The 13336-nt window shown below is 44.3% G+C and overlaps 1 protein-coding gene across 4 annotated transcripts; it reads right to left on the reverse strand.

The window, feature by feature from the left end:
* Nucleotides 1-276: 276 nt before the first annotated feature.
* Nucleotides 277-13018, reverse strand: Oxsm (3-oxoacyl-ACP synthase, mitochondrial). Of its 4 annotated transcripts, XM_028875666.2 has the most exons (4): nucleotides 12834-13018; nucleotides 5610-5729; nucleotides 3852-4859; nucleotides 277-3074 (listed from the first exon to the last, which is right to left on the reverse strand). In XM_028875666.2, exons 3-4 carry the CDS (start codon nucleotides 4826-4828, stop codon nucleotides 2672-2674), a joined length of 1380 nt encoding a protein of 459 aa, XP_028731499.1. In that variant the 5' UTR covers nucleotides 4829-4859; nucleotides 5610-5729; nucleotides 12834-13018; the 3' UTR covers nucleotides 277-2671. The 4 variants fall into 4 exon arrangements, with proteins under 4 accessions (XP_028731499.1, XP_028731500.1, XP_028731498.1 ...); XM_028875667.2 differs by lacking the exons at nucleotides 5610-5729; nucleotides 12834-13018 and adding an exon at nucleotides 5450-5557; XM_028875665.2 differs by lacking the exons at nucleotides 5610-5729; nucleotides 12834-13018 and adding an exon at nucleotides 5423-5557.
* Between the last annotated feature and the right edge of the window lie 318 nt (nucleotides 13019-13336).

Below are 13336 nucleotides of genomic sequence, written 5' to 3' on the forward strand. Positions count from 1 at the left end.
AGATAAACAGTGTAACCGCACTCACACTATAACATCTTTTCCTCTTGTGTCAGTCAAGGTTCAGCCTGAGAAACAAAGCCACAGAGGTATATAAGAGTGCTTCTTATATGGATCAGGCGCCACACAACTTCAAGAACTGCTTAAGTGTCTTCTGAAATGTTGCTGTGATCTTCTGGTGCTGGAGTTGAAAACACAGAGCAGGTGCAGGGAACGGAAGACAACTGTAAGTTCCAATAGCCAACCATGACCCACAAATATGAGGAACAGAAACGTTGGCAAGTTCCTGTTCTTTATTTTGATGGCATGGGCAGAAGCTAGTGTCATGAAGCCAAAAGCATACCTTTGCAGGAGTTGGAAACGATTCAGGACTCACAGGAAGAGTTGCAGGCTCACCCACTGACTCACATTAAGATTCAATAACATCTTTCATATCATTCATAAAAAAAAATCTCTTAAAACTAATCCTAAGCAAAAAGTGAATGCTGGGAAACAGTTCAACCCAGCCAAATGGACACATTACAAAGCCACCCTGCCATTTCAAAACTTAAATGGCTTATTACCCTCCCTTCCTTATAACTTGCTGAGTTCTCTGTGACCCAGCATCTAACAGGTCTTCTGACATCTCCCAACCTCCCACCTCAGAGTATACTGGGTTTGTTTAGTATAAGTGTTCTAACTTCTAGAACTTTCTACATTGAATCCTCTCAGGGTGGAACACCCTTCCTTCCTCATTTTCCCCCTTAACCTGAGATTTGTTGACTTACGTATTCAGCCCTGCTTTGGAACTTCTCTAGTGCATACTTGTTTACAGGTGACAATGCAGGGCACCCATTAAGTTCTCAGCTGAGCAAACACGTTAACAGAAATTAATACTGATTAGTGTTTGAGCATTAGAGGATTGAGAACCATAGTTAGAGTCAATGTAGTTTTAGCCTACTAAAACTAATCCATGTGTGGTGCCACAAACTTATAATGCTTGCACTAGGGAATTTGCAGCCTGCTTGTTCTTCATGACAAGTTTGAGGGCAGCCTGAGATACACAGAAAATCTGGGGGCAGCTTGTGCTACAAAGTGAGACCCTATTTTCTTTCTTTCTTTTTTTTTTTTTTCATTGAAAAACTGGGCTCCTTAATTGGCCCAGCAGATAAAGGTGCTTGCAATATACGCCCAAAGACCTGAGTTCCACCCCTGGAACTCATATAACAGTGGGAGGAGAAAACCAACTCCAGAGTTGTCCTCGGACCACCATTTTGGCACATGCACCCAAAGACATGCCCCCAACCAACACACATACAGATTTTAAGAACCAAGGACAAGGGGCTGGAGAGATGGCTCAGCAGTTAAGAGACTTGTTGCTCTGGCAGAGGACCCAGGTTTGGTTCTAAGCACCCACGTGATGATTCACAACCATCTATAACTGAAGTTCCAGGCCATCTGATGCCTTGTTCTGGCCTCCCTGTGCCCCAGACTCACACATGAGGTACATACATATATGTACAGGGAAAACATTCATATGTGTTATTTAAAAATCTTTAAAAAAAATAAAACAAGAACAAAAAGTTTTAAGTAAAATGTGGGAATGTTACTCATTTCTGCCGAAAGACATACAACCTTTTTTCCTCATTTTTACTCTGTCTCATTGTGAGCTACTGAGAAAGTAGAGTCCAAGAGAAGGCAGTTTGTTTGGGGATGGCTCATGGGGCAGGGACAAAAGCAGGGAAAGCTGAACAGGGACAGAGAGGCCCTTAAGGTGTCCCTGGGTGGGGAATGCTGTGAGTGCCTGAACGAAGCTCCCTATCACTGCGGACCTGAGGGTCTGCATGGAAATGGAGCACTTGCTCTGAAGTAAAAGCCCCACCCACAAATGCTTCCCTGGCTTATTGTCACCTCCAGGAAACTTGCTCCTCTGGCTTTAAAGAAATTCCCAACCCAGGAAGTAGAGGGCCCACTGGTTCTTAGAATAGGAAGCTGCCAGAATACTGCCACAGGCACAAAGAGGTAGACTGAGGGAAGGGGGCCTAATTTACCAAGAGTCTCTTTGCAAAGGATCTTTTTGTCTATTCTTCACAGCACAAATACACCCAGAAGAAGTGTCAAACAGTTTCACTTCCTCCTGAGAAGTGAACACTTGAGAGTTCGGGGAAATTCCATTAACGACACCTAGATTGGTGAATAGGTCATCAGTGGTCACAGCTGTCCTCAAAGGATGCTGACTAATGACACACACTCCCACTTGTATCATCTTTTCCTACATGCAGAACAAAAACGGTGCCCCGGAGTTACAACATGCAACAGCACTGCCTTGCTTGGAGGAGCTACTCTCTAAATAAATGTCTGAAGAGGACAGGAGGAGAAAAAAATAGCACCAAAAGCTATTTGATTCAGAGCATTAGGGAAATACAAATTAATAATTCTTGGGTGCAGGTTATTTTAGCCCCCAGAAAACATAAGGACATGTCCAAAGACAAATCTGGTTGTTACTAGTTGCCCCTGAAATCTTACAGGAGACACCAAGATGCTGTAAAATACCCATAGAGCTCTGGGCAGCCCCTTCCCTAGCAAGAACTACTCTACTACAAACACCAGTTGTGTTAAAGACATCTGGGTATTGATATTAAACATATGTATGCACATTATTATATATACATTTATGAGAGTTAAAAGCCAATGTTCACATGCCAGCAAGACAAAGTGTTGCATTAGTACCACCAAACCCAAAGGAATTGGTGAGTCCAATACGTCGACCCTCAGTTTTCCATTCCTGCGCCTCCAGTGGAACATAATTGAGATCAAATTCTGGCTCTGTACAATCCAGGTTTAAAGTCGGTGGTAGTTTTTGATGGTAACAAGCCAGTGCGGTAAAAGCTGCCTCAACCGCCCCTGCAGCCCCCAACAGATGCCCGGTGGCTGCTTTTGTGGAAGATATAGCAAGGGCACCAGCGTGATCTCCAAAGAGCCTCTTAATGGCCCTGTTTTCTGCAGCATCACCCAGTGGTGTGGAGGTGGCATGTGCGTTGACATAGGATATCTGTTCAGGCAACACACCTGCATTTTTCACAGCAGCGGCCATGCATCTGGTAAGAAAAGAAAATGATCAAATAAGTTTAAATTTAACAGACTGTTCACCTGAGCAGCTTGTGTGAAAGAAATAAAGGTTTCCAACTAAAAAAAAAAAAAAAAAAGGTTTCCAACTATACTGGGTGAACTCCATCCTGAGTGTCATGGCAGAGACCCTGTGATCCACAAAGCCAAAAACAGCTAGTATTTCTCCCTTTACAGGAAATCCTGCTAACTCCTGGCAGATTTAAGTAGATAAAGTGTAATACGGTGGAAGCTGAGAAAGTAACATATTATCTAGGACTTTTTTCAAAGTATGGTCTTTAGACTGGAGCTGGTTAGAAATGTACTCTTTAGTGTCAACCTAGATCCACAGTTAGAATCAGTACATCAGCAAGACCCCTGGGTGACCAGGCTGAGAAATGCTGCTTTGAAAGGAACAGAACCCAACCAGACACATCTAGCAGGTCTTGTCTTTATTCTCTAGGTCTGATAAGGGTTCAAAGGGAAACTGAGGAAGAGAGCTGTCATAATTACCAAGCAGAAAGGGGACATAGGGAGTCAGCAAAGACACAGCTCTATTGGCTTTGACTAAAGTCCAACTGACTAAAGTCCATTCAATTTTTGTTTAAAGATATTTAAGTGTTTTCAAGCAAAGAATTAAAAAAAAAAGTTTGGTCTAAGACAGAAAAATATATTCCATACACCAAGACCAAATAACTTTTTTTTTGAATTTGAAGTTCCAATAGTTTCTTACAGGAAAAAATATTTTGAAGAGAACAACCAGTCTTTACCTGAAGGCACCTTCTCCTTCAGAATCGGGGGCAGTTATGTGACCAGCATCACCCGAGAGTCCATAGCCCAGAACTTCCGCATATATCCGGGCTCCTCTCTGAACAGCATGTTCATGTTCTTCTAACACCAGCACAGCAGCACCCTCGCCCATGACAAAACCATCTCTCTCTGGATGAAACGGTCGGCAGGCCAGCTTAGGATCTGGGTTTGTGCTCAGAGCGCGGGCTCTGGAAAACCCAGCAAGAGATAATGGACTAATGCAAGAATCTGTGCCCCCAGCCACCATCACATCTGCATCACCATGGGCTATAAATCTAAAAGAGTCGCCCACAGCATGTGCTCCTGTTGTGCAGGCTGTGGACACTGAGTGATTGGGGCCCTTGAGTTTATAGCGAATGCTGACCTGGCCTGCAGCCATATTGATCAGAATCTTAGGGACAAAGAATGGGCTGACTCTATTGTAACCTTTGGTCTGAAACATCAAAGCAGTTTCAGAAACAACTTCAAGAGGAACCATGCCCATGCCAATGGCAACGCCAGTAGCCACCCGATCTGCTTCTAACTTCGGATGCCAGCCGGAGTCTTTCAGTGCCAACTCTGCTGCCCCGATGGCCATGATGGTGGGAGATGACATGGACTTGGTGTCTGATTTGGACACAAAGTTTTGTTCATTGAACTGACCTTCAGCAGCACCTCTTGGCACATAAGCAGCTACACTGCAAGGAATACTCTTGTACTCATCACCAACTACAGAAACAACTCCACTTTCTCCTCGGAGAAGCCGACCCCAAACTAGTTGAGTCCCAACACCTAGTGGTGTCACTAGTCCGATGCCTGTGATGACAACTCGCCTGAGAGACACGGCTGCTGGTGTAGTTCCAGAAAACTTGCGTTTGCTTATTAACCAGCAGCATGACGCTGGATATGGATGAGAGCTTGTGCCTTTTAGAAATTTTAGTAAGCAGTTTGACAACATGGTTGGAATTCAGAAGATCAAAAACACATTCCTGGAACAGACCACAAGAGACAGCAAGTGTCGTTTAAACAACGGAAGGGTCTAACAAACACCCTAGGTGTGCTTGCAGTCATGTGCTAAAGGCCGCAGCGAAATGCCACCCTCGTTTCGACTTAACTTTTGTTTTTAAGCTGTGAGAAACCTCAGACAGCCAACTGATAGCTAACTTACTAGTTTTCAAAAAATTGGACAAGGAAAGCCTCGAGGCCACCCCACCCTGATCCGACTGCAGGGGGCATCCACCCTTCTTTAGGCTCACCGAGGATTACTGTGCAGTGTGGACTGAGTCTATGTGACATTTCTACGGTCAATGCACAGAAGGCCGGCCGTCTCGGGCCTATTCCGTGAAGTGTCCTTCATCTACTTCCCTGTAGGGCAGCGAACCTTTCCGGAGGCCCCGCCACAGCCCCGCGCAGCCTTGGCAGGCAGGCGGGGTGTGACTTCCCCAGGTCAGCATTAGGAGCTCTCAGGGCTCCACGATCACGCCACGCCCTCCACCCCAAACCTGAAACCTGGGGGCACTGCGCCGCCGCCAGGACGAACCGCAGCCACTACCTGAAACAAGCCTTGGCGGGCGCCCACCTGATGCGCATGCGCGCACACGCCCACAGCAGCAACGTTTCCGCCCGGAGACCGGCGCCCGGTGTCAGAGATCAGATGAGCAGGGCGGGACTTCCGCCGGGTTCCCGGCTCTGAGTTCGCCGCTCTGCCTACTGAGACTGTCTTGTTTAGCGATCCTCACCTTGGGACGCAGTGATAATGCACAGATATTTCGGTGTTGCCAGAGAAAGGATGCAATCATTTCCTCAGGAAATTCCGGGGAGGACCAAAAGCTGTAGCCTCAGTCAGGCCTCCATGGTATCTGTGGGGAAAGTATTGAATAGAACTCTTCAGAATACCACACGCCATGAAACCGAAGTCATTTGGAGGCCATCCAAAAGCCACGCAGCCACTGAAAACAATGTGAATACTGGTGAATATTTCGTAATGTGCAAAGACGTTGAGAGTGTTTGTTAGGAGTTGTTAGTTGCAGAACAGAATATAGCGCTTTCAAATTTAAAGGTCTGCAAAGGAATCAGGCACGGTACACGCCTGCAATTTCAGCACTTGGGAGGTAGAGAGGGGATCAGGAACTCAGTCCTCAGCTGTGCACCAAATTCAAAGCCAGCCTGGGCTACTTACCTGAAGACCCTGCCTTTAAAAAGCAAAACCTGAAGTCTGCAGTGATGTGCAGTGTTTGTGGTATCTCCTCTCCATTTTTTCCCCTTACCCTTATTTGCCATAGTAAACAATGTAAATGATGCTTCTTTAAAATTCAACTTTTAATTGCTGACTTATGGCAGGAAATGAATGGAATATGCCCAATATCTAAGCAGAAGCAAGAATAAAAAACACGTTTATTTCTGAGCTTATGAAAAGTTTAACTTACTTGTTCAGAGCTGATTGTGAATTTGTAATAGGAAAGTATGAAACACAGTAAGGCGGTGTTTATTAACCATTTGTTCAAATCTGTCCCAGGTGTGAGCTTTGTTTTTCCTTCTTCAGATAAAGGATGGATTATGCCATCTGCACCTGAATCTTTTAGTCATGCTTATGTTTCCCTACGATAACCTCTTGTGGCCATTGTTGCCAAGTATACCATTTCTTCTTTTTCAACTGCAGAAAAGATTTTGGGTCAAGCTTATCTTTTTCCTTGTTAGTCCTGGATATGCTTTGTTTGGAAGTCTACTTTGTCTATAATGATTAGGGAAGCCAAGTTTGTCCTTGATCCCAGGGCTTTCCACTTGCTTAGTATGAGCTCTCTGCGGTGAAAATGTTACTCCCTCCTGTACCTTTAGCAATTTGTATGTATACTGTCCCAGATGCAGGCAGCCTCAGGTCTCAGAAGGTGCAGGGGTATGCAGACTGTGGAAGGTTAACTGAAAATGGGACTCTGTCTATGCAGCCATGGAGAAGTCATGTCATCATCCACGATGCAATGAAACTTCCTGGTGGTGCAGATGTTTGGGGGTCTCCCACACTCCTGTAAGCAACTGCTCACCCAGGCTCTGTAAGTAAGCTGAATAAACCTATAGGTACTCCAAGCTGGACTTTAGGATTCTTGCTTTGATTTATTGTTCCCGCCCTGTAAGTAGTTATTTGTTTACCTCTTCCCAGGGAAAGAATTCTCAAGCAATGTACACACACATAAATGTGATGTAACAAGATTATAATTTTTATTTCTGTTTCTCTTTGATCATTTTACTTCCATCTTGAAAGGGGTAAAATTTTTACAAAACCCTAATAGCTGTAGGTGAGTTAGTACCATAGTTCTTGTTAAAATATCGTGGTGTATTGAACACAAATCTTCAAATTGGTTCTGCTTATCATAGCTTCCTCTTAAAATTTCTCTCATTCAAAGCTTTATTTCCAAATACAGTTCCCAATTAAATAAACTTTCTATCCAACAAGTTGAACTTCTCACCGTAATATCACTGTGACACTAAGACAATGAAGTCAGTGCTACTACCGCCTAAAGTCAGGGAATGCTTCAAAGCAGTGGGCCTCGATTCCAATCTGTGAAATGAAAAGGATGGCTAGTCAACTGGGTGGAAACGGCATTCACTAGGAACAAAACAACAGGTCCATGTGGCCAGTGTCAAATTTGAGAAGTTAGGCTCAGTACAGCTTTATGACCTGAATTCCATTTACAGAACACTTTGGTTTGGTTTGGTTTGGGTTTTTTTGTTTGTTTGTTTTTGTTTTTTGGAGATAGGCTTTCCACTGTGTAGCCCTGGCTGCCCTGGAACTCAACTCTGTAGGCCAGGCTAGCCTTGAACTCACAGAGATCCACCTGCCTCCCAAGTGCTGGGATTAAAGGCATGTGCCACATGGCTCAGTTGTTAAAGGTTAGTCTCACAACCATTTCCAGAACTCTTATAGTGGAAGGAAAGAGCCAACTCCCAAAAGTTGTCCTTTGATCTCCAAGTGCCATGGCAAGGGCATGTATATGTATGTACTTCACACACACACACACACACACACACACACACACACACACAAATATTTAAAATTAATTTTCATTTTAATATTAAGAATATTAAAATATTTAAAATAAAAACTTGAGGGGCTGGAGAAAGGACTCAGAGGCAAAGGGCTTATAGTTCCAGAGGGTTGATGTCTATCATTGTGGGGACACCATGGCAGCAGGCCTCAAGCATGGTGGCTGGAACAGGAAGCTCAAAGCTCACATCTTTACATGAGCATGAAACCAAGAAAACAAACGGAAAGCAGGACAAGGATATAGATCATTTCAAAGCCCAACCCCAGTGAGTACTCTTCCAGGAAGACTGCACCACCCAAATGTCCCCAAGCTGTGCCACTGACAGGAAACCCTGAGTTCAAATACAGGAGCCTGGGGGGAACATTTTCCATTCAATCCACCACATCTCACTCCCTGGTATTCATAGGCTCCTGGCCATATAATGCTAAATGCATTTAGTACAACTTCAAAAGCCCCTGTAATTTTTCACAGTCTTAACACTGTTAAGTCTAAAAGCCTAAAGTTTCTTCTGAGATGCAAAGCATCTCAGAATGTAGCCCTCTGTAAAAATCAAAAGGCAAATCACATATTTCCAACACATGACACAGAATATACATTACCATTCCAAAACGGGGGGAGTGGGACATAGTAAGAAAATACTGGCCAAGGCATGAACAGGTTTCAGCAGGACAAACACCAAATCCTGTGGCTCTGTGTCTTCTGTCAGGGGCTTAGATAGCTCCACCCCTCCAGCTTTCCAGCCTGTAGCATACATCTCTCTCTTGAGCTGGTCCTACTCCCTATACGCAGCTCTCCTTGGCAGATTTCTCATGGTGTTGACTTCTTCAACATCTTTCGGTCTCCACTGCAACCAAGCTTCCTTTCACAGCTCCACACACTCATCTCTCACAGCCTCTTACTCTCTGGGGCCTTCATGCAGGGACTCCCTGCCACATGCTACCTGGCCTCAGAGGCTCTCTGAAGCCACAGAGGGAGGATGTATGACTCCCTCACTCATCTCCTTCGTGTCCAAAGCCAGCACCATGGGACAATAGAGCCAAGTGGGGCTACAAGCGTGGGATGGGGCCCTTGAATCATATGAGCAGCAGTGCTTTTCATTCAGTTGCTTTCTGGGATCAGAAAATGCCTTAGGTCGTGTTTTAACACTGGAAGCTTGGCTAGGTGGGGTCTTGTACAGAGTAACTTTTTCTTTTGTTCCAGTGCAGGGAAAGCTTCTCCTAAACCATGCTAATGTTCCTCTTTCCAGCACATGCCTAGGCTGCAATATTAAGCTTCCTAGAGCTCATTTTCTCTACAAACTGTACATTTTTATCTTGTTTTCTAGCCCAAATCTCCAAAATTCTTCCACAATACTCCTCTAAAAAACCAATATGGTCAAGTTCATCACAGCAATATCCTTCTCTCAGTACCAAGTTCTATTGTGTTAAGTCTAAAACCCAGGACAAAGGGCTGAGGTGCCTATTTAACATATCAAAGCTGACCTGGCCACCAGATTCTCCCTGCATCCCTCAGTCCCTACCTGTTACAGGGTTTGGCTTACACACTCCGAACGACTCTGAACTCTCCAGACCAGGGGTTGGGCTGCCCTTCCCCTAAAGGCTCTTCCCTATATAATTCAGACGTTTTTGTTACCTGCACCTCTTTGTACTTTTGGGTCTCCTGGCTGCTGCACCGGGTCCCCCTCTCTCCCATTTCCCCTTCCTCTCTCCCCATATGGCCTAGCTCAGGGTCATGTACACTCTGGACTCTCCCAGAGGTTCCTGCCTCTGGCTGTACTCTCCCTCATATCTACAATAAACTTCTCCTCCATTATACCTAGAAGTCATGTCCTTTCTTTCCTTTTATTTCTTTTTTTCATTCATATTGGTGCTAAGCTTTTCTACTGCTGTGATAAAATGCTATGACCAAGGCAACTTAGAAAACAGTTTATTTTGGCTTATGGTTCCAGGGGTTAGAAATTGTAGTGGCGGGACAGTATGGCAGCAGGCATGGCAGCCAGTGCAGGAAGCTGAGAGCTCACCTCCTTTACCATACACACATAGCAGAGAGAGTGAACAGGAAGTAGGGCAAGGATATATATCCTCAAAACTTTTCCCAACAAGACTGCACCACCTAAACCTTCCCAAACATCAGCACCAACATGGGGACCACATGTTCGGATATGGGGAGCATTTCTCACTTGACCCACCACACCCTGACATGCTGACCCTGGCTACGTAGTACTTGCCCCTTCTGTGCATTTCTAACCAATGGTTTTGTGGAGCTATCTGGGTAGAAATTAATAACGTTAGTTTTTGTCTTCATTTAGATTAAGGTCTTTTATACCATTTATCTCAAATTGCTTCGCATACAACAGACACTGAATATTGCTGACTCATCACTGGCTATAGTAACACAATAATGAACTGAATCACCACACTGATTCCTGAAGGGCTCCTCTCTTCATTGATGGTCTTTACTGAGGTCAACAGTTTCTTTTCATGACCAACGAGATCCTGGGGGAAAATCTGTGGGTTATTTCTTCATTTCATTTAAGAATTTTGCCACTATTTAATAAAGCTAAGATCCTAGAAAAAAAATGTTTTTAGTGATTTCTGGCAACAATAACAGATCAAATGAATATGAAATGCAAGGCTAATTTAACATTACATCATAGTTTGTTTGAAGCTGCTGCAGACATAAATAAAGGTAACTAATATTTGGCCGGGCGGTGGTGGCGCACGCCTTTAATCCCAGCACTCAGGAGGCAGAGCCAGGTGGATCTCTGTGAGTTCGAGGCCAGCCTGGGCTACCAAGTGAATCCCAGAAAAGGCGCAAAGCTACACAGAGAAACCCTGTCTCGAAAAACCAAAAAAAAAAAAAAGGTAACTAATATTTTGACTTTTTCCAAAAGAAAGAAGAATGAAAATGTCTTCAACATGACAAGTGAATTAAGCAGGCAGAAGAGGACAAGGTTCTTTGTTAAAGTAAATATCTCTAATAATTCACAAATGGCAGAATTAAAAGAAATTTACTCAGAATTCACCCTCGTTTTTTTTTGTTTGTTTTTTTGTTTGTTTGTTTGTTTGTTTGTTTTAATAAAGCCAAATACTCACTATCAGACCTTTTGCAATTGACCTTAGGACCTAAGCAATGGGCAATCCAGAAGCGACTGAATTCCATATTCTTCTGCCTATACCTATTTCTTTGTTGGGGGTGAGGTCTTTAAAGACAGAGTTTCTCTGTATCCCTGACTGTCTGGGAAATCACTCTGAAGACCAGGCCGGCCTCGAACTCAGAGATCAACCTGCCTCTGCCTCTTGTGTGCTGGGATTAAAGGCATGCACCACCACCACCTGGCCTGACTGTACCTTTTACACACTCGATTACAAGTATCAGTCAACACTCTCGGGGAACATAGCACTCTTGCAGTTGGGCCACAAACCTGATTATTACTTTGTTTTGAGCCAGGAAAAAAATCACTAGTGGTTATCTACTGAAAATTTTAAACAGCTAATAACATACTCTTTGTTGAACATAATATTCTCCTTTAAAAATTTATTCTTCCACAGACCCATAGATATCCAATGTTCTTTGATCATGGTCCTTCCATTAGCGTCTCTTATATCCCCTTTGCCCTTCCCTTAACCCTCTCTTTTTCACCTCCTGCACCCTCTTCCTTTCAAGTCTTTTGTTAATGTTATTGTTGTTGTTGTTGTTGTTGATGGTGGTGGTGGTGGTGTGTGTGTACACTCGGTATGTTAACAGGGTCTGGTGTAGCCCAGGCTGGTCTCAAGTTTACAATGAAATGAAGACAAGGCTTGAACTTTTCATTCTTCTGCCTCTACCTTCCAAGTTCTGGGTTTTGCCAACATGCCCAACTGAACACACATTTTTGAAGTTGGTCTACAAACCTAATTGCTAAAAATTTAGGTATACTTAACAGATGAGTATTCAGAAGTTATAGAAGAATTCTTAGAAGAAATTACTCAGAAATACTAGAAGATTTCAAAATTAAAAAGCAACAGATAATAAGTGTCAAGAAAAGAAATTAAATGAGTAAATATCTTGAAAACACAAGGCCAAGAAATACTTGCTGGCCAAGCCTTGTGGTTCATGCATGTAATTCCAACTATTCAAGGAGAGTGGAATATGGAAAGCTCCCGGTCTGACTGGGCTATGAATCGAGGTTCAAGTCCACCCTTGGTGACATCTCAACATTAAAAAGTAATGATAAAGCCGGGTGGTGATGGTGGCACACACTTTTAATCCCAGCACTTGGGAGGCAGAGGCAGGTAGATCTCTGAGTTCAACAGAAGCCTGGTCTACAGAGTGAGTTCCAGAGGGAAAAAAATTAAATTAAGGGCTGAGTGTGTAGGTAAGTGCTGGAGCCACTGCCTAGCATGTGAGAAAGCCCCTAGGGTTCAATTCCAGTGACAAGGACCAAACACACTTGTTGAAGTTTGGAATTTCTACAAAAAAGAAAAAGTTCTTAATAAAGTATTCTATCAAGGATGTGGTGAGGCATTGGCTGGACTAAAGAAGTTAGGGATTCATTTTCTTTTCTTTTTTAAAATGTGCATTGATGTTTTGTCATGGGTGCTGGGTCCCCTGGAACTGGAGTTACAGACAGCTGTGAGCTGCTTTGTGGGTGCTGGGAATTGAACCCAGGACCTCTGGAAGAGCAGTCAGTGCTTTAACTGCTGAGCCATCTCTCCAGCCCTGAATTCATTTTCTAAGATTAAATAAAGGACACTGGTAGATGACATACATGTATAAGTCAAAAGATGCAATGTGTGTATAAACTTTGTCTTCTTCTTTGTTCATTTTATTCTATTACTGTATATGTGTTTTATGTGGGTTACCACATGATAAACTGAGTCCCCAACTCCTTAATAGGGTGCAATATGCTGTTGAAAAATGCTCCTTACAATAGAATCGTACCTTGTGAGCCAGGACTTGACGTGATGTTTACCAATCTAATTCGGAAAAGAATACACAAATCGGAAACCCAGGTGAGTTCAGAGCCGTGCTTTTTTTGTTCCTGAAGCCAGAGGCCTGTGATCCCAGGCTGAGGCGGGACTGCCGCGAATTCAAGAGTTTGAGGCCAGCCTAGGCCAGAGACCAAATCCCGCCCCCCTCCCCCCTACAAAAAAAAGACAAAACAAAAGCTTGTTCTTCCTTCTAGCGTCTTTTCTTCCACAAACAACATTTATCTATCGTGAAGGGAAGGCTATAAAAATATCTGTGGGCCCCTGCCCCGCACAACCAGTACCCACTTCCCTCTCCGGCAGCGACTGGCTCCCCCGTGCCAACGCTCCGCCTCTCCGATGCCTAGCCCCGCCCACAACGCCCCTGTCCTCCGAGGCGCCCCGCCCCTCGGCGCTGAGGCCCCGCCCCGCCCCGCCCCGCCCCCTGGCCTCAGGCCTCTGCGGCGGCCTAGGCGC

This window comes from Peromyscus leucopus, chromosome 9, assembly GCF_004664715.2.
Source record: "Peromyscus leucopus breed LL Stock chromosome 9, UCI_PerLeu_2.1, whole genome shotgun sequence".
Classification (NCBI taxonomy): Eukaryota; Metazoa; Chordata; class Mammalia; order Rodentia; family Cricetidae; genus Peromyscus; species Peromyscus leucopus.

What these genes read in the sequence shown, in the direction of transcription:
- Oxsm (XM_028875666.2), bottom strand. Translation starts at nt 4,828, where the DNA reads ATGTTGTCAAACTGCTTACTAAAATTTCTAAAAGGCACAAGCTCTCAT. An exon ending in GAAGGAGAAGGTGCCTTCAG is followed by an intron (nt 3,075 to 3,851) that starts GTAAAGACTGGT and finishes TTTTCTTACCAG; the next exon opens with ATGCATGGCCGCTGCTGTGA.